Raw genomic sequence first — 12,974 nt, 5'->3', positions numbered from 1 at the left:
TAATCTCTCGTTTATCTGTCTTGTGCTGTAATTGGCTGACCAGCTTGAGGGATGCATACGTGGGGAGAACCAAAGCATTTCATTGGATACCAGCACTCAGGAAGAAGCCCATTGGACACTGCAGCACTGCTCTGGACCAGTCAGGCTGCACTATCGAGCCAACTATGACTGTAGGTGTTATCTCTAAGCGTATATATTTGTTTGTGTAATACACATATAATGTGCATGTAAATTAAAATGTGTGTGCGCTGTAGCCTTCCGTCGTCTGCAGAGGGACCTGGCGGAGGGCACGTTGGCTTCTGGCGATTCCTTCTACATACGGGTCAACCTCAACATCTCCGGCCAATCAGACAGCTGCTCTCTAAGTGTGCGCTGTGATGAGGTGGTGCACGTGCTGGACACCAGGCACCAGGGCCGCTGCGAGTGGCTGTGCGCTCGTGTCGACCCTTACACCGGCTCTGACCTGCCTGACCGTGGCACCGTACCCAGCAACTCACGGTACAGAGAAGTTCTTTTAAAACTAACAGCAGTGACATTGAGACTGAGAGATAAAACCTATGTTTTGGATATGAGGGCTGCACGTTTTAAGCACAAGTTACAAACCCAGCATGGTGTCAAACAGAATTTAAATGCTGGAAGTAACTGAGTACCATGCATCTGTTCTGCTTTAGTACTATAGGATCCTGAGCATGATGCAAAAGTGATGTAACGGTTGAGCAACCATGCAAAGTTTAGCAGGGGTCTTGAGGGGTTCACTTTCAGGATGCAAAGCTTCTCTGATCTCCCCAACACAGCAGAGACATCCAGCCACACACACAAACACACAGTTCAAACCTCTGAACATTTTCACACCCGAGTCCCACAGTCTGTTGTTGTCACCAAGAAACACAGGAAACTGTTTGTCATGAGGACAGATTCTTTTTAATGATACATGTTGTTTTTACTTTTTCAAATTAATCGAGTTTAAGAATTTTATGAAGACTTGTGTGTGAATCTGTGTGACTGAAGGGCCCAGCAGCTGCTCCTGGTAAAGATTCAGAAGTTAGTGTATCGAGGGGGAAAAGAAGACAATGATAGCCACCGCAACAGTAGGGTAAGAAACTTTCAGAACAATTTTCTCTTTTTGTTTTAGCAACAATTATACTATTTACTCACTATTTTCATAAATGTGTAGCTCAATTTACAGCCAGAAGAAGCCAGCCCCTGTCCTGATCCTAAAGCCAGCCCACGCTTGTCAAGAGCCAGCATCTTCCTCACTCAGATACTACAGGTAATGAAGTGCAAACAAAACCTCCTGTTGTTGAACAAGTCTTTAGTCTCTTCAGGGTAATGGTGCACCTGTGCCACAGCCTTCAGGCTCAGATATCCTGCGTTAAACACACTGAAACATCACTGTGAAGGAATACTTAACTTCACCAAAAAATATGTATATTATAATGAATAAATTACACCTGATAGCCTTTAATTCCAGATGAATAATTTTGGCTCATTATTGCTAAGTGGTAGCCTTTTTACAACTGCAAAACAATATCAAAACACGTACATTTCTGCAGAAATATTGTAGGTGGTGTCTTGATCAGCCCACACTGACTAGCATGATGTTGTGGGGTAACTAAGAAGTAAGACGTTATTATGAATAATTTAGGAGTTTCACGGCAAGATGTTTTCCCCACTTAGAATTATTGATAATATGAAAGTATTCTGACAACCCTGGTACTGGTAGGCCGCTATTTTCCTAAAATGAATGTGCAACATTACTGAAGAAAGCAGTACAGCTTAGACGACAATAACATTTTTTTGTGCCTGTTTTGGTTTGTAGTTTGTCAGCAGGGTGGATATCAAGTATAAGAGAATGAACAGCAGTGAGCGTGTGAGGATAATCAACTCAGGCAGCACAACACTACCCAGACAAGGTTTTGAGACGCTTAGACCAGAAGGTGAGTACAGAGTGAGCCTGAGGAACAAAACTCAAAATGAGCAACCAGAAGAAACATCTAGAAAAGGCAAAAACATTGTATGCTGCTTAAAATTCACACTTGAAACTAGTTCATTAACAGCAAGTTTCAGTTTAAGTGAACTGAATGAAGTTGGAAGTGTACATTCATATGTAAGCCCTGAAAGGTTTAAGTGAAAGTGCTGAAATAACTGTTAAAATGTCAGTTGACATATAACCAGTGAAAGCAGATGAATTGTCAATTGATGTGTAAGTGGTGAAAATAGTGGAAACTTCAGTTGCAGTGGAAGTGCTAAAGCGTGTGCAGAGGTGCAAAAGTACAAGCAGAAGTACAGATACAGATAAAAAATACTGCTTAAACTTCTTCATTCAAGTAAAAACAAGAACAAGACTGAAATGCACAAGTATAAAAGTAAAAAGCATGCTCTTGGTTTTCTTTGAAGGACATTTCTACAGGCTGTTTCTGTAACTGAAACTTCAAAAAGGGTTGAGTCTTCCTCTCTTGTCTGTTTCATCTTGTTATAGCGTTTTAACATGTTACGCTTGCACCGGCCTTGATGTTGGGAAGGCGTGCATCGATGCAAAAAGAATAATAATAATATTAATGATCAATAATTTAAACGAAAGTAACAAGTCTTTTTTGAAAATGTAAGGAGTAGAAAGTACAGATTTGAATTAAAATGTAGGGAGTAAATGTAAAAAGTAACCTGAAAAATGATTTGAGTACAGTAACAAAGTATTTGTACTTTGTGTACTTTGTTACTTCCCACCTGTGTGTGAGTGTGTACTACAAACAGATATCTGCCGAAGTATGAGATCTGAAATCTAAAAATCAGTTCAAGTGCCACATTGACATGTAACAGGTGAAGGCAGATGATTTTCCATTTAAAGTGTAAGTTAATGAGACAGCTTATGTATTTGTGCAATACACACCAATGTAAAAATCTGAGAAGGTCTAAAGGGAACAAAAAAAGATCCTATTATTTCACTGTAGTTCATTTTCAGTGTATGTGCACTGGTGGCTTCAAGTTTCTACATCACACTTGTATGAATTGCATACTGAACCAGTAAAACATATTTCTCAGTGGAGAGGGACTTTAAACAAAGTGCTTTTTGCGTAAATATTCAGTCTGATGGCTTAAGGTGTAAATATATATCTTGAAAATGGGTTAGCACAGACTGATTTCCTGCTGAGAGGATTTAAATGGTTAATCTGCTCAGTAACCTACCCCGTGGAGCTTTAGGCCTCTCTGTCTTTCTAACCTTGGGTGTATCATTGCATGCTCATCTTTTTCTATGTGTGCTGTCTTGGCTGTAAACAGACGCTGCCGACCCAGACAGTGAGCTAAGCAGGAGTTTGAACTTGATTCCGTACAGTCCTGTCACCCCCCAGCGGACCCAGAGGAAAAGACCAGTCCTATTCACTCCCACTTCTCTAGCCAAAACCATTATCCAGAAAATACTGAACATGGGGGGAGCCATGGACTACAATATCTGCAAACCAGGTTAGTGTGTGATGAAATATTTCCACCTTATTGGCACAATCCCAGTGTTGGAACTTATTGTGAATCACAGATAGAGGAGATAATGTGAGGAGGAGAGAGAAAGGAGCTACTATTGGGATTCAGGTCAGGTATTGTACTGCGGTGTGGTGTAAATGTTAACGAGTGTAACCGGAGCGATGGCGGGGCAGGATGGAAGATGGCCTAGTTGATAATTAGGATGATGCATGATGATGATGCTGATGATGACAGTGACACAGAGGTGTTTACATCTGCATATAGGGATATTTCAGACATTGCACCCTTTGAAAATCAGTTGACTTCCTGTAATGTAAAGCGTTTTGGTTGTACTGTCAGGCCCACAGGGAATTAACTTTCCAGTCCCATGACAGATCAACTGCTCCCAGGACAGCGGGGTCAGACAGGTTACTGGTTGAACATCTGGCAGAGACACAAGCCTGTGACATGTCTTGGTTACGTGGAGAGTCCCCAGGGCAAAAGACACAGAAGTTTCTGTTCCTTCTGTTTTTAATATGCTGTGTTGAATAAGATCAGTTTCTCAACATTTCTCTTTCAGTGCTATTGTATTTGACTCTGTTATCTACTGTTTAGACACCCTGTCCAAAGAGGAGTTCCATCTGAAACAGAACGTGGAGCCCTTTATTCACTACAAAGAGAAACACGCCACATTTGAATGCATCACCCGAGAAAACATAGAGGCGGTCGCTGCTAAGGTAGGCTATAATTCACGAGTATGTGTATGCAACTGCCTTTCTCTGCGTATGTGTCCCCTCATAATTAAGCTTTTGCTTCTAATGGAATAGTTTGAAATACCACTCTTAACTCTGTATGGTTAATATGTAGCTGGAGCCAGCACCACATTAGCTTAGCATAAAGACTGGAAACAAGGGAAAACTACAAGCCTCGCTTTGTCCAATGATTGGTTTTAATTAGTGAGCTTTAATGTGCTGGTAGATTGTGTTAAAATAGTATCGATCCATTTATTCAACTCTTTTGAAGACAGCAAAGAGACGTATTTCTAAAAATGTTGAACCATTCCTTTTATCCGTTTTTAGGTTTCTGTACACCTTATTCACATATTTACTTTTGTTGTTGTTAAATTCATAGATTCATGCATGAATTAATTTTTTGTCTGTCTTTTGCCAGCAGAAGAGAAAAACACGAGTTTTGTTTCTTTTATTAGATCTGATTAAGCAGTACGCCTTCTAAAACGTTTCATTGTGTTATATGTGAGGTGTTGTGTGCTTATCTCTGTGTTTAATCATATCCGCATTACACAGATCTATATTTGTTTGTAAAGCCCATTTTTTTCCACCCGTCACCAGGGCAAACACTGCCTACTGGAGGCTGAGCTGAGCTGCGTCAAAGACCTTCTGCGGAGAGAAATCTACCCGATCATCATCTACGTCAAGATCTGTGAGAAAAATATCAAGAAGTTACGGTAGGCCTCTCAAACCTCACTTACTCTCACACATTTACCTAGAGCCTCTTACCCGCAGCTGCAAACCACAACCTTTTTTCCAAATGCAAATACACGTCAATCCTTGCTTGACATTTTTAATTCAAGCAGGAGATAAGATTGAACAAGCTAAAGGACGAGTACACTGTTTGACTCTCTTAAACTAAGCATTTATATGTGAGGTTTATCAGCAGCCTGCAGACAATAGTTATGGATATGAATCAGTGATAGAGTAGCTGAATAAGAAATTGTTCCTGTCCACAAAGGGGAGAATTAGACAACTAACTAAAACAAAAAGTATGTCCAGTCCAGAGTGATTTTAGTGGAGGTACAAACTTCTGTTCTGTTTCTCAGTGTATGATTACTGTAATTATTGGCAAATGTCAACAAACCCTGATGGGTGACGTGTTTTCTGGTGGATTGTTCCTTTAAATAGACAAATCGTACTTGAACCTATTAATGTCAGTGTAATCTTTCCGAGAATTACAACAAAGTTCACAAGCCGCCGCTGCAAAGTGTCTACAGGATCTCATCAGAGATACTGGGTTCCAAACATTACCACACTCACCACCACAGTGCTGCTTCCTTCCTGTTTCCTGTCCACACAGGAAGTTGCCTCAACGCGTGGAGTCGGAGGAGGAGTTTCTGAGGTTGTGCCGGGCAAAAGAGAAGGAGCTGGAGGGCATTCCCTGCCTCTACAACAGCCTGGAGCCCGACTCCTGGGCAGGAACGGACGACCTCATCAAGGTCATCAAAGACCGCATACAGGAGGAGCAGAAGAAGACAGTCTGGGTGGAGCAGGACCTCCTGTAGACGCACACACACCAGCACAGATACACACAACGGTCTGTACATAAAGATAAACATATGTAGCTGAGCACCCCAAACACACCTTGTACATCATGTTTCTATGCATATTATTATATTTATGCTCAGACTCAAAAATGTGGACACTGTTTTAGACTTTAAATAAATGCATTATTATATATTTTGTAAATGTGTGCCTTTCCTTTCATTTATATCAATAAACACATGGAAAACATCAAAAAGGGTAATTTTTTACTTAAAAGTTAAACATTTAAAAGGGTTCAAAGTGCTGATCCTACTTAACCTGGACTATACTGAACTCTAGTGGCTGGTGTCATACATCAACTCATACCAAACCTTTTATTTATTTATGTTGGATGTCTTTTTCAGTTTTTTATGCTCCTCCTAAAATGATACATAAATATAATACACATGAAAAATAAACCAATACACTGTCCCTTGGTAGAGCTAGCACCCCATGTAACCAACCAGGCTCTGACCACAGCAGCATGGGGGTCGAGTCCAATTGAAAATACAAGGTGAAGTCTTGCATTCAAAACCTCACTTAAATATCAGCCAAATGTACTTAAGCTATCAAAGTAAAAGCACTCATCATGTCAGTGTTTTATTAGTATATGTGCTGTTTTTGGATTAATATTACTGCTGCATTTGTGTGTTTGCATTTTACTGCTGTAGATGTTTAAACTACTTCAGATACTGTTGTTTAGTTTTATCTACAGCAATGCATCATATTCTGTAAGATTATCTTCATAGTTCTCCTACTTCTTAAACTGAGTAAATGATTTAAAACCCCCTTTTCCTGTGAGAAACCATTTATGTCTAAAAAGTCAACTTTACATGAACTGAAGAAAAACAGCTCTGGGGACAATACAATGCTTTTTCCAACTAATCCAAAGGGGGTTTAAATCATTTATTCAGTTTAAGAAGTGGGAGAATTTTCTCAACCCATAAAGGAACACATCATCCTTCGGGTTCATCACAAGCATTTAAAATCAACGCATGTACAATAATTAACTTAACATTAATATGAGTTGTTGGCTGGTTTAAATCTAGTTAGTGTTTTAAAAAGGCTGCTGTTCAGGTTTGGTAGCAGGTTCCATTCATGTGATTTCAGTTTTTGGTGTTGCTACTCTTTTATTTTTATTACGTCATGAATTGTGCCTTTGAAGCTGGGATAATCTTTGCACTGCAGCTGTTCATTGCCAGAACTGTATTTCATTGAAATATGCAGTATTTGGAGTTTTAAATTGCCTAATCGTCAACAAAATATCATCCAGGCTCACTCATTTAAAAACTCAGACTTGGACACAGAGTTCACTCAGCATTATTATCTATAACACAGTATGGGGCTCTGCTCACAGGAGATTTCCTCCTGTTTATAATTCAGTGTTTTTCAAAGGACACCAGAAGGTTCAATTTGACAAAAATGTGCAGGCCAGAGGGGGATTTAGAGTAACCTCTTTCATAAGGGTGCTGGATAATCTCATCATCTGCGGGGACAGACATGGATACAGCAATATGCAGCATTCCCAAAAGTGCTCATATCGGCCACATAAGAAGACCAAAACACTGTGTCAGCCGTACTTTGGCTACTGTCACCATTTGGTAAACTGTAATACTCATTATCAAAAGTTATAAAATACATCAAAGTAATAACTATATTGAATATGGTAAGTATAATATGATTATAGCCTAAAATATATATTTATCAAGCTGGTGCCAACTTTTTCATCATCCACGCTTTTCCTTCTCTCTGTATGTGTGTGTGTGTGTGTGTGTAGGTGTGTGTGTTGTGAGGTGAATCAGCTGCTCTGTGGGGGCTCCTCGCTACGTTTGATGTCACAGGATGAATAGAGTTCACAAATAACAGGATTTTTTAAGCGCATCAGCCCGAGGCCACAGAAATAGGCGCAGATCCCCACCGCCACATCACCTTATCATCCTTCTCTTGCTCTAATTTTCTGAGTGAAGATGACATTTGTTTTTGCAGGTACAGCAGGTTATTTTCTGCACACGGCCCCCCCTGTGGGAGGGAACAAGGCAGGAGGCGTGGGGGAGCCAAACTGTCTACATAAATCATCCCAGAGTACAGGCATGTTGTGCTGGAGCTGACCCAGAAAAGTGAATTTTTCCCCCTCATGAGCTCACTCTGCAGAAACCTCAGCCACAGCGAAGTCTCGCGGTGTTTCGCGTGCTCCCGCTCCATCTCATCTCATCGGAGGCAGCTGACGCGGCGCTGGGAGCTCGCGGCCACGAAAAGAGGTGAGAAGGTGTTGTTGTTTTGTTTGTAAAAAAAACAAAACAAAAAAAAACTGGTCTTTTTTCATTACGAACAAGAAATCTTAAAAAGTAACAAACCCGTTCACTTCTGAGTAGCGCGAACGTTTTTTTCATTTGCATGCACCTTTGCTCCACTGCTGAGCGCTACTTGGACACACAGACACCGCTGTAGACACCCTGACAGCGTATATTGATACAACCACAGGCTGTACGGAAGCTCCGGGGCTTCTTCTGCTAACTCCGTATTGTCTACGACGAACCGCGCGACGCTTTTAACGGAGAGAGCCACATGCCCAAAAGCCTCCCGGTGCGAGGAACAGCCCGTTCCCGCGGCGCTGCTCTCCCGTCAAAGGCTACATTGTGTCCGGTGGTCTGGCATCCGCTGGCGGCTGCTGCGGACAGGACGGTGTGATTTATCTGTCGCTGGCTCTTTTAATGGCTTTTATCTTTCTTGTTTACACAGCTGGCGTGACACCGCGGTTGAGGTGGGGTTGGTAAACACAAACGAAACGTGGACGAGTTAGAAGGTAACTCATCATTAGTATGTGGTGATTAATAACCTTTCCTGGCACGAGGTAGACGTGTAACGTTACGTCCGAAAATAGTTGAGTCAACACAGAAAGGAGCGTGAACCGCGGACGTAGACATTTGAATTGGTGTTTCTCCTCCACGTTTCCAGACAGTACTCAGTATTCAGATACTTTAGTAATACATTACTGGAATACTCCATTACAAGTATAAATAATATTATATAATATTTATTAACTAATTGAAGTCATTTTTTTTAAATGCCAAACGTTTGAGGCTCTCAAGTGTGAACACTTCTATTATTTAATAATTAATAGTTTTAACTTTTGGACTTTTGCTTCATCATCATATCAAGTTGTGCTCCAGGATAATGTGATGAGAATTCTTTCATTATTTAATTTCATTAACAGTTATTAATCAAGAAAATAATCAGCAGATTAATTGATAATGAAGATAACTGTTGCAGTATTGCAGCTGTACCTATTAAGTTTTATTATACACATTACTGTGTAAGTAGCATCTTGTATTGGTTGGGGTGGAGCTAATAGGAGCTAAGTTGAACTATTTTATATACTGTTGAATAGTGTAAGCCAGACAAATGTGTCCAGTTTGCAATTTAAAACCTAAAACATACAATATTTCACTCTGAATTTGAGTGGAGCGGCAATAAAATGGAACTAACCTAATTTATTGCTATAGTACACATTATAGGGCGGCAGTAAATGTGTCGGAGCGCAGAGAGGGAGAGGAGTGTAGTCTGCCGCCTCTGGAGAGTGGAATGACGATTTTCCATGTCAATGGTCCCTCTTAGCTTCAGGAAAGAGGAAATAATATGAAGACTGTTGCACGAGAGCTCCTTATTTAGAAGAGTGTTGGAATGGAAAAGTCACGCCCTGTGACTTTTAAACAGCACAGGAAGGAGAAGACGATAGACCGGAGATAAAGCCGAATTTAGAAACATGTATTGTGACTGAGATATGGTAGAACGCACTGATCTTTCTGCAGCTCTCCATAAAGCAGTAGGCTGTTTTGTGCGTTGCATGAGCACAGTAAGCTCCAGTGTGTTTTTCGTACATGCAGAATGTATATCTTGGTTAGGTGTGTAAAATATTTGCAACTGGCCCTCTCTCAAACGTTGCAGCTAACATAGGGGCTTTTATTACTTCAGAGGTGCTCAGTATTAAAGTGTGCCGATGCTGCACCTAGTCTGGGTACAGCGGGATACTTGTGCAGTGAAAAAGTTAGTACTGTACGGTATGCAGAGCCCCCTGGCATGCAGACATTTGACAACCACTTGTGATTTTACTGCTGAGAGTGGGAGTCAACTCAGAAATTCACTTCATGCCAAGTGAAGCCAATAAACTGTCTCGTTTTGCTCTTGTTTTGGAGCTGTTTTATTAACAGAGGAGCTGGAATACCTCACTCGCAGTGGGGCAGTTCTTTTGTTTTTATTTTTGCCTTGAAATCTGTTTTGCCTTTTGTAATTTAGGTACCCTAGGGGCTTGAATAGGAGGGGTTTTAAAACACAAGGAACTGCTGCCTTGGTGTATATACTATACTTTACATTCAACCTGGTTTGTCATCATTGTCTTTGTGCTCTGCTCAACTCCCTGCTGTTTTGTGAGCTTATCTGTGTCAGTGTTTCTCCGATATGCTAACCAACGATGAGACAAGCCTGTAATCTGATTTTAGAAATGGAAGTGGTTATTTAACTCTGAGAACGATGGAATACACGACTGTGGTTTTCTCTCTCTGTGTCGTCTGTGTTTGCAAGGTGCTGCAGGCATGGAGCGGAGGTGAGAGTGAATCCACGGATGGCCAGTTCCGCTCCTGCAGTGCACCAGCATCATGATAAACTCCATCCTACCACACACTCTGCTCTAGCTGCCCTTTATCTATCGCCATGGTGAGAGAGAGAGAGCTCCTGGACCTTGAATCTGTTGCCATGGTGACCCTGTAGCAAGAACCCTTTAACTCCAATCTGTTGCCCTGGTGATCGCGTGAAAAGGACCCAGGTAACTATTTCAATCTGCTGCCATGGTGATTCTGTAGAGACGCCCTGTAAAGTCATAGTCAGTTGCTATGGTGATCCTGTAGCAAGAAACAGTCGCCATGGGAACGTCCAGGATGTTCCGCATTTTCGTCGTCCTGGGCTCGGCCTTCATGATCCTTCTGATCATCATCTACTGGGACGATGTCGGAGCGTCCCACCTGTATTTGCACACTCCCGTCTCGCCGGGTCCCAAAATCCCACACCCCGCACCCCCGCAGCCGCCTCAAACCTCCCGAACCCCGTCCTTCCTGTCGGACATCGATGCCTTCGTTAACCAGTTCTTAGAGCCAGGAACTGGTGAGCCCACAGACCCCGCCCCTGCAGACTCAAGTAACCAATCAGAGAAAGCAGAAGAACGGTACATACCGCGGCGGGAGTGGAAGATTCACCTGACTCCAGTGGCAGCAGAGCTCCGTGAGAGACAGGTTAATATATCATTTATTAGAATTATAAACTGTACTAACTGTTAGGGAGGGCCAGATGTCATAGCAAGAACAGCGCATGTATAAATATCACAATTCACAACGACTGTATTCCAGTTATGCTTGTAGCCAGCTGCATGTTGACTCAGTGGCACAACAGACGTATAAATAGAACAGAGCCATTGTTTACGTCATTAGTTCCACCTTTGATAGAAGTCACAATGTCTACCATGAAAAAGACCTGTGGGAGGACTCACACGCAGAGCAATCCATGTTCTGGACTCAAACCATGTGCACATTTATTAAAAGGAGCGAATTGAGACGAATATCACTTGTGAGTTGTTAATTGGAGTCAGCTTTAAATCCTTGTAATATTGATAGAGTTATCAAACACTTGCAATCACTTGAAATTATCCTTATCTAAAATTGGATTCTTGCCTTTATGTACAAAGCTGGGCATGTGTCTCTGTATTTTTAATATCCGCACAATTTCGTCACGAGGAGAGGTTTAATCAGCCAGAATAAGTGGAAACACCTGTGTGGGTGTAGATTAAAGACAGGCACTGTTAAAGTAAGCACGAGTATCAGTAGCAGTACATTTATATGCACATAAAAGGGTAAAGGCTTCCTGAATGTCTCCTTATCTTAGTCACCATTTATTACCATTTGTTTTGGCCCTGTAAGAAAAATGTGATTTTAAAAAACCAAACATTTTAATTGCTAATAATAATAATGTCTGCGTATAACCAGGAGCGGCGGCGGAGGTTACTGCAGGAGATGTGCGCTAATGACAGCGTGGTGTTTCCTGGCAAAAACCGTTCGTTTGACGACATTCCCAACAAAGAGCTGGATCACCTTATTGTGGATGACAGGCACGGTATTATCTACTGTTATGTTCCCAAGGTATGCAAACACCTATGTTTTTCCTGCTTTATTAACATTCCATTTACTTTACTGATGATGCAAGTCTGGCAGGAGTTTAACATGTTAAAGGCTCTCAGTGGCCTTCATGCTGCAGGCTTTCAACTGTTTCTTTAATCTTCATTAACCTTTGTGGCTCCCTCACAAGATTTACTTTCATATGCGCTCCCTGTCCCTCTCTCAGGTAGCGTGCAGTAACTGGAAGCGCATTATGATTATCCTCAGTGAAAGCCTGCTGCGGGACGGTGTTCCCCAGAGAGACCCGTTGGCCATCCCCAGGGACCTGGTCCACAACAGCAGCATGCACTTTACCTTCAATAAGTTCTGGAAACGTTATGGAAAGTTTGCAAAGCACCTCATGAAGGTTTGTTCTAATACTCTATGATACTGTGATCATAATAGTAAAATATAGAAAAAGCCACAATATAGTTAGTTAATTGAATGTATTAATTGCTGAATCGTTTAGTGATGTGCTGCATGATACACAGTGAGGTTATGTTTCAGGTGCGGAGCTTCGCAGCTGCACCTGTTTGGTATTTTAGTAAATTGGCTCCTGTCTTGGAACATGCTTTGGTTTTTCCTGATGTTTTATTTTTGCGACACAGTAAGAACTTAATTAGACTAAATCACTCTTCAGTGACATACAGGCAGCCCCGGGCTCACATCCAGCAAAGCATCTCAGTGCTGGTGCTGCTAGTGTCACATTATGATGTCAGTATCATATTATCACATCTGCTAGCTTTAATTCACTCTTGGTGATTCTGTACCTGTTCAAGACTCTCCATCACAAAGCCTGTCTCTAGCTGTGTCACTGTGTCCTATTGGCCACAAAATTATATAAAAAAAATGTTTTTCCACAAAATGTCACCATTGTTTCTCTGAGAGTCTTCTATCATCTCCTTCAACATGTAATTACTCTTCATTATTTTAAATTGCCTCCCCCAATTGAGGTTGGGGGAGGCAATTTAAAATTCCAATTCCATTTTATGTATGATAATAATATGTT

General features: G+C 41.4%; 2 protein-coding genes across 4 annotated transcripts in view; both read left to right on the top strand.

Moving 5' to 3' along the window:
• card11 (caspase recruitment domain family, member 11) overlaps window positions 1-5,971 on the top strand; it is a 20,001-nt gene extending 14,030 nt beyond the window's left edge. For both annotated transcript variants that reach the window (XM_035655720.1, XM_035655719.1), the window contains exons 17-25: window positions 44-170; window positions 255-498; window positions 1,009-1,093; window positions 1,175-1,270; window positions 1,820-1,937; window positions 3,277-3,459; window positions 4,069-4,190; window positions 4,803-4,918; window positions 5,545-5,971. In XM_035655720.1, the coding sequence (XP_035511613.1) occupies window positions 44-170; window positions 255-498; window positions 1,009-1,093; window positions 1,175-1,270; window positions 1,820-1,937; window positions 3,277-3,459; window positions 4,069-4,190; window positions 4,803-4,918; window positions 5,545-5,749 (1,296 nt within the window). In that variant the 3' untranslated portion in view covers window positions 5,750-5,971. The remainder of the gene's footprint in view (window positions 1-43; window positions 171-254; window positions 499-1,008; window positions 1,094-1,174; window positions 1,271-1,819; window positions 1,938-3,276; window positions 3,460-4,068; window positions 4,191-4,802; window positions 4,919-5,544) is intronic.
• A 1,963-nt stretch (window positions 5,972-7,934) lies between these two features.
• The window catches only part of chst12a (carbohydrate (chondroitin 4) sulfotransferase 12a), a 9,093-nt gene continuing 4,053 nt past the window's right edge, over window positions 7,935-12,974 (top strand). Inside the window, exons 1-5 of one of the 2 annotated variants that reach the window (XM_035654393.1) lie at window positions 7,944-8,026; window positions 8,508-8,571; window positions 10,347-11,050; window positions 11,798-11,950; window positions 12,153-12,332. In XM_035654393.1, the coding sequence (XP_035510286.1) occupies window positions 10,685-11,050; window positions 11,798-11,950; window positions 12,153-12,332 (699 nt within the window). In that variant the 5' untranslated portion in view covers window positions 7,944-8,026; window positions 8,508-8,571; window positions 10,347-10,684. Of the gene's footprint in view, window positions 8,027-8,507; window positions 8,572-10,346; window positions 11,051-11,797; window positions 11,951-12,152; window positions 12,333-12,974 lie in introns of both variants that reach the window. The other variant, XM_035654392.1, reaches the window with a different exon arrangement.

The sequence above is a fragment of the Morone saxatilis genome, unplaced genomic scaffold (genome assembly GCF_004916995.1).
Source record: "Morone saxatilis isolate NCDOM2014 unplaced genomic scaffold, NCSU_SB_2.0 Contig14, whole genome shotgun sequence".
Taxonomy (NCBI): Eukaryota; Metazoa; Chordata; class Actinopteri; family Moronidae; genus Morone; species Morone saxatilis.
The sequence above is the reverse complement of the archived record's forward strand: the minus strand, read 5'-3'. Positions and strand labels throughout refer to the sequence as shown.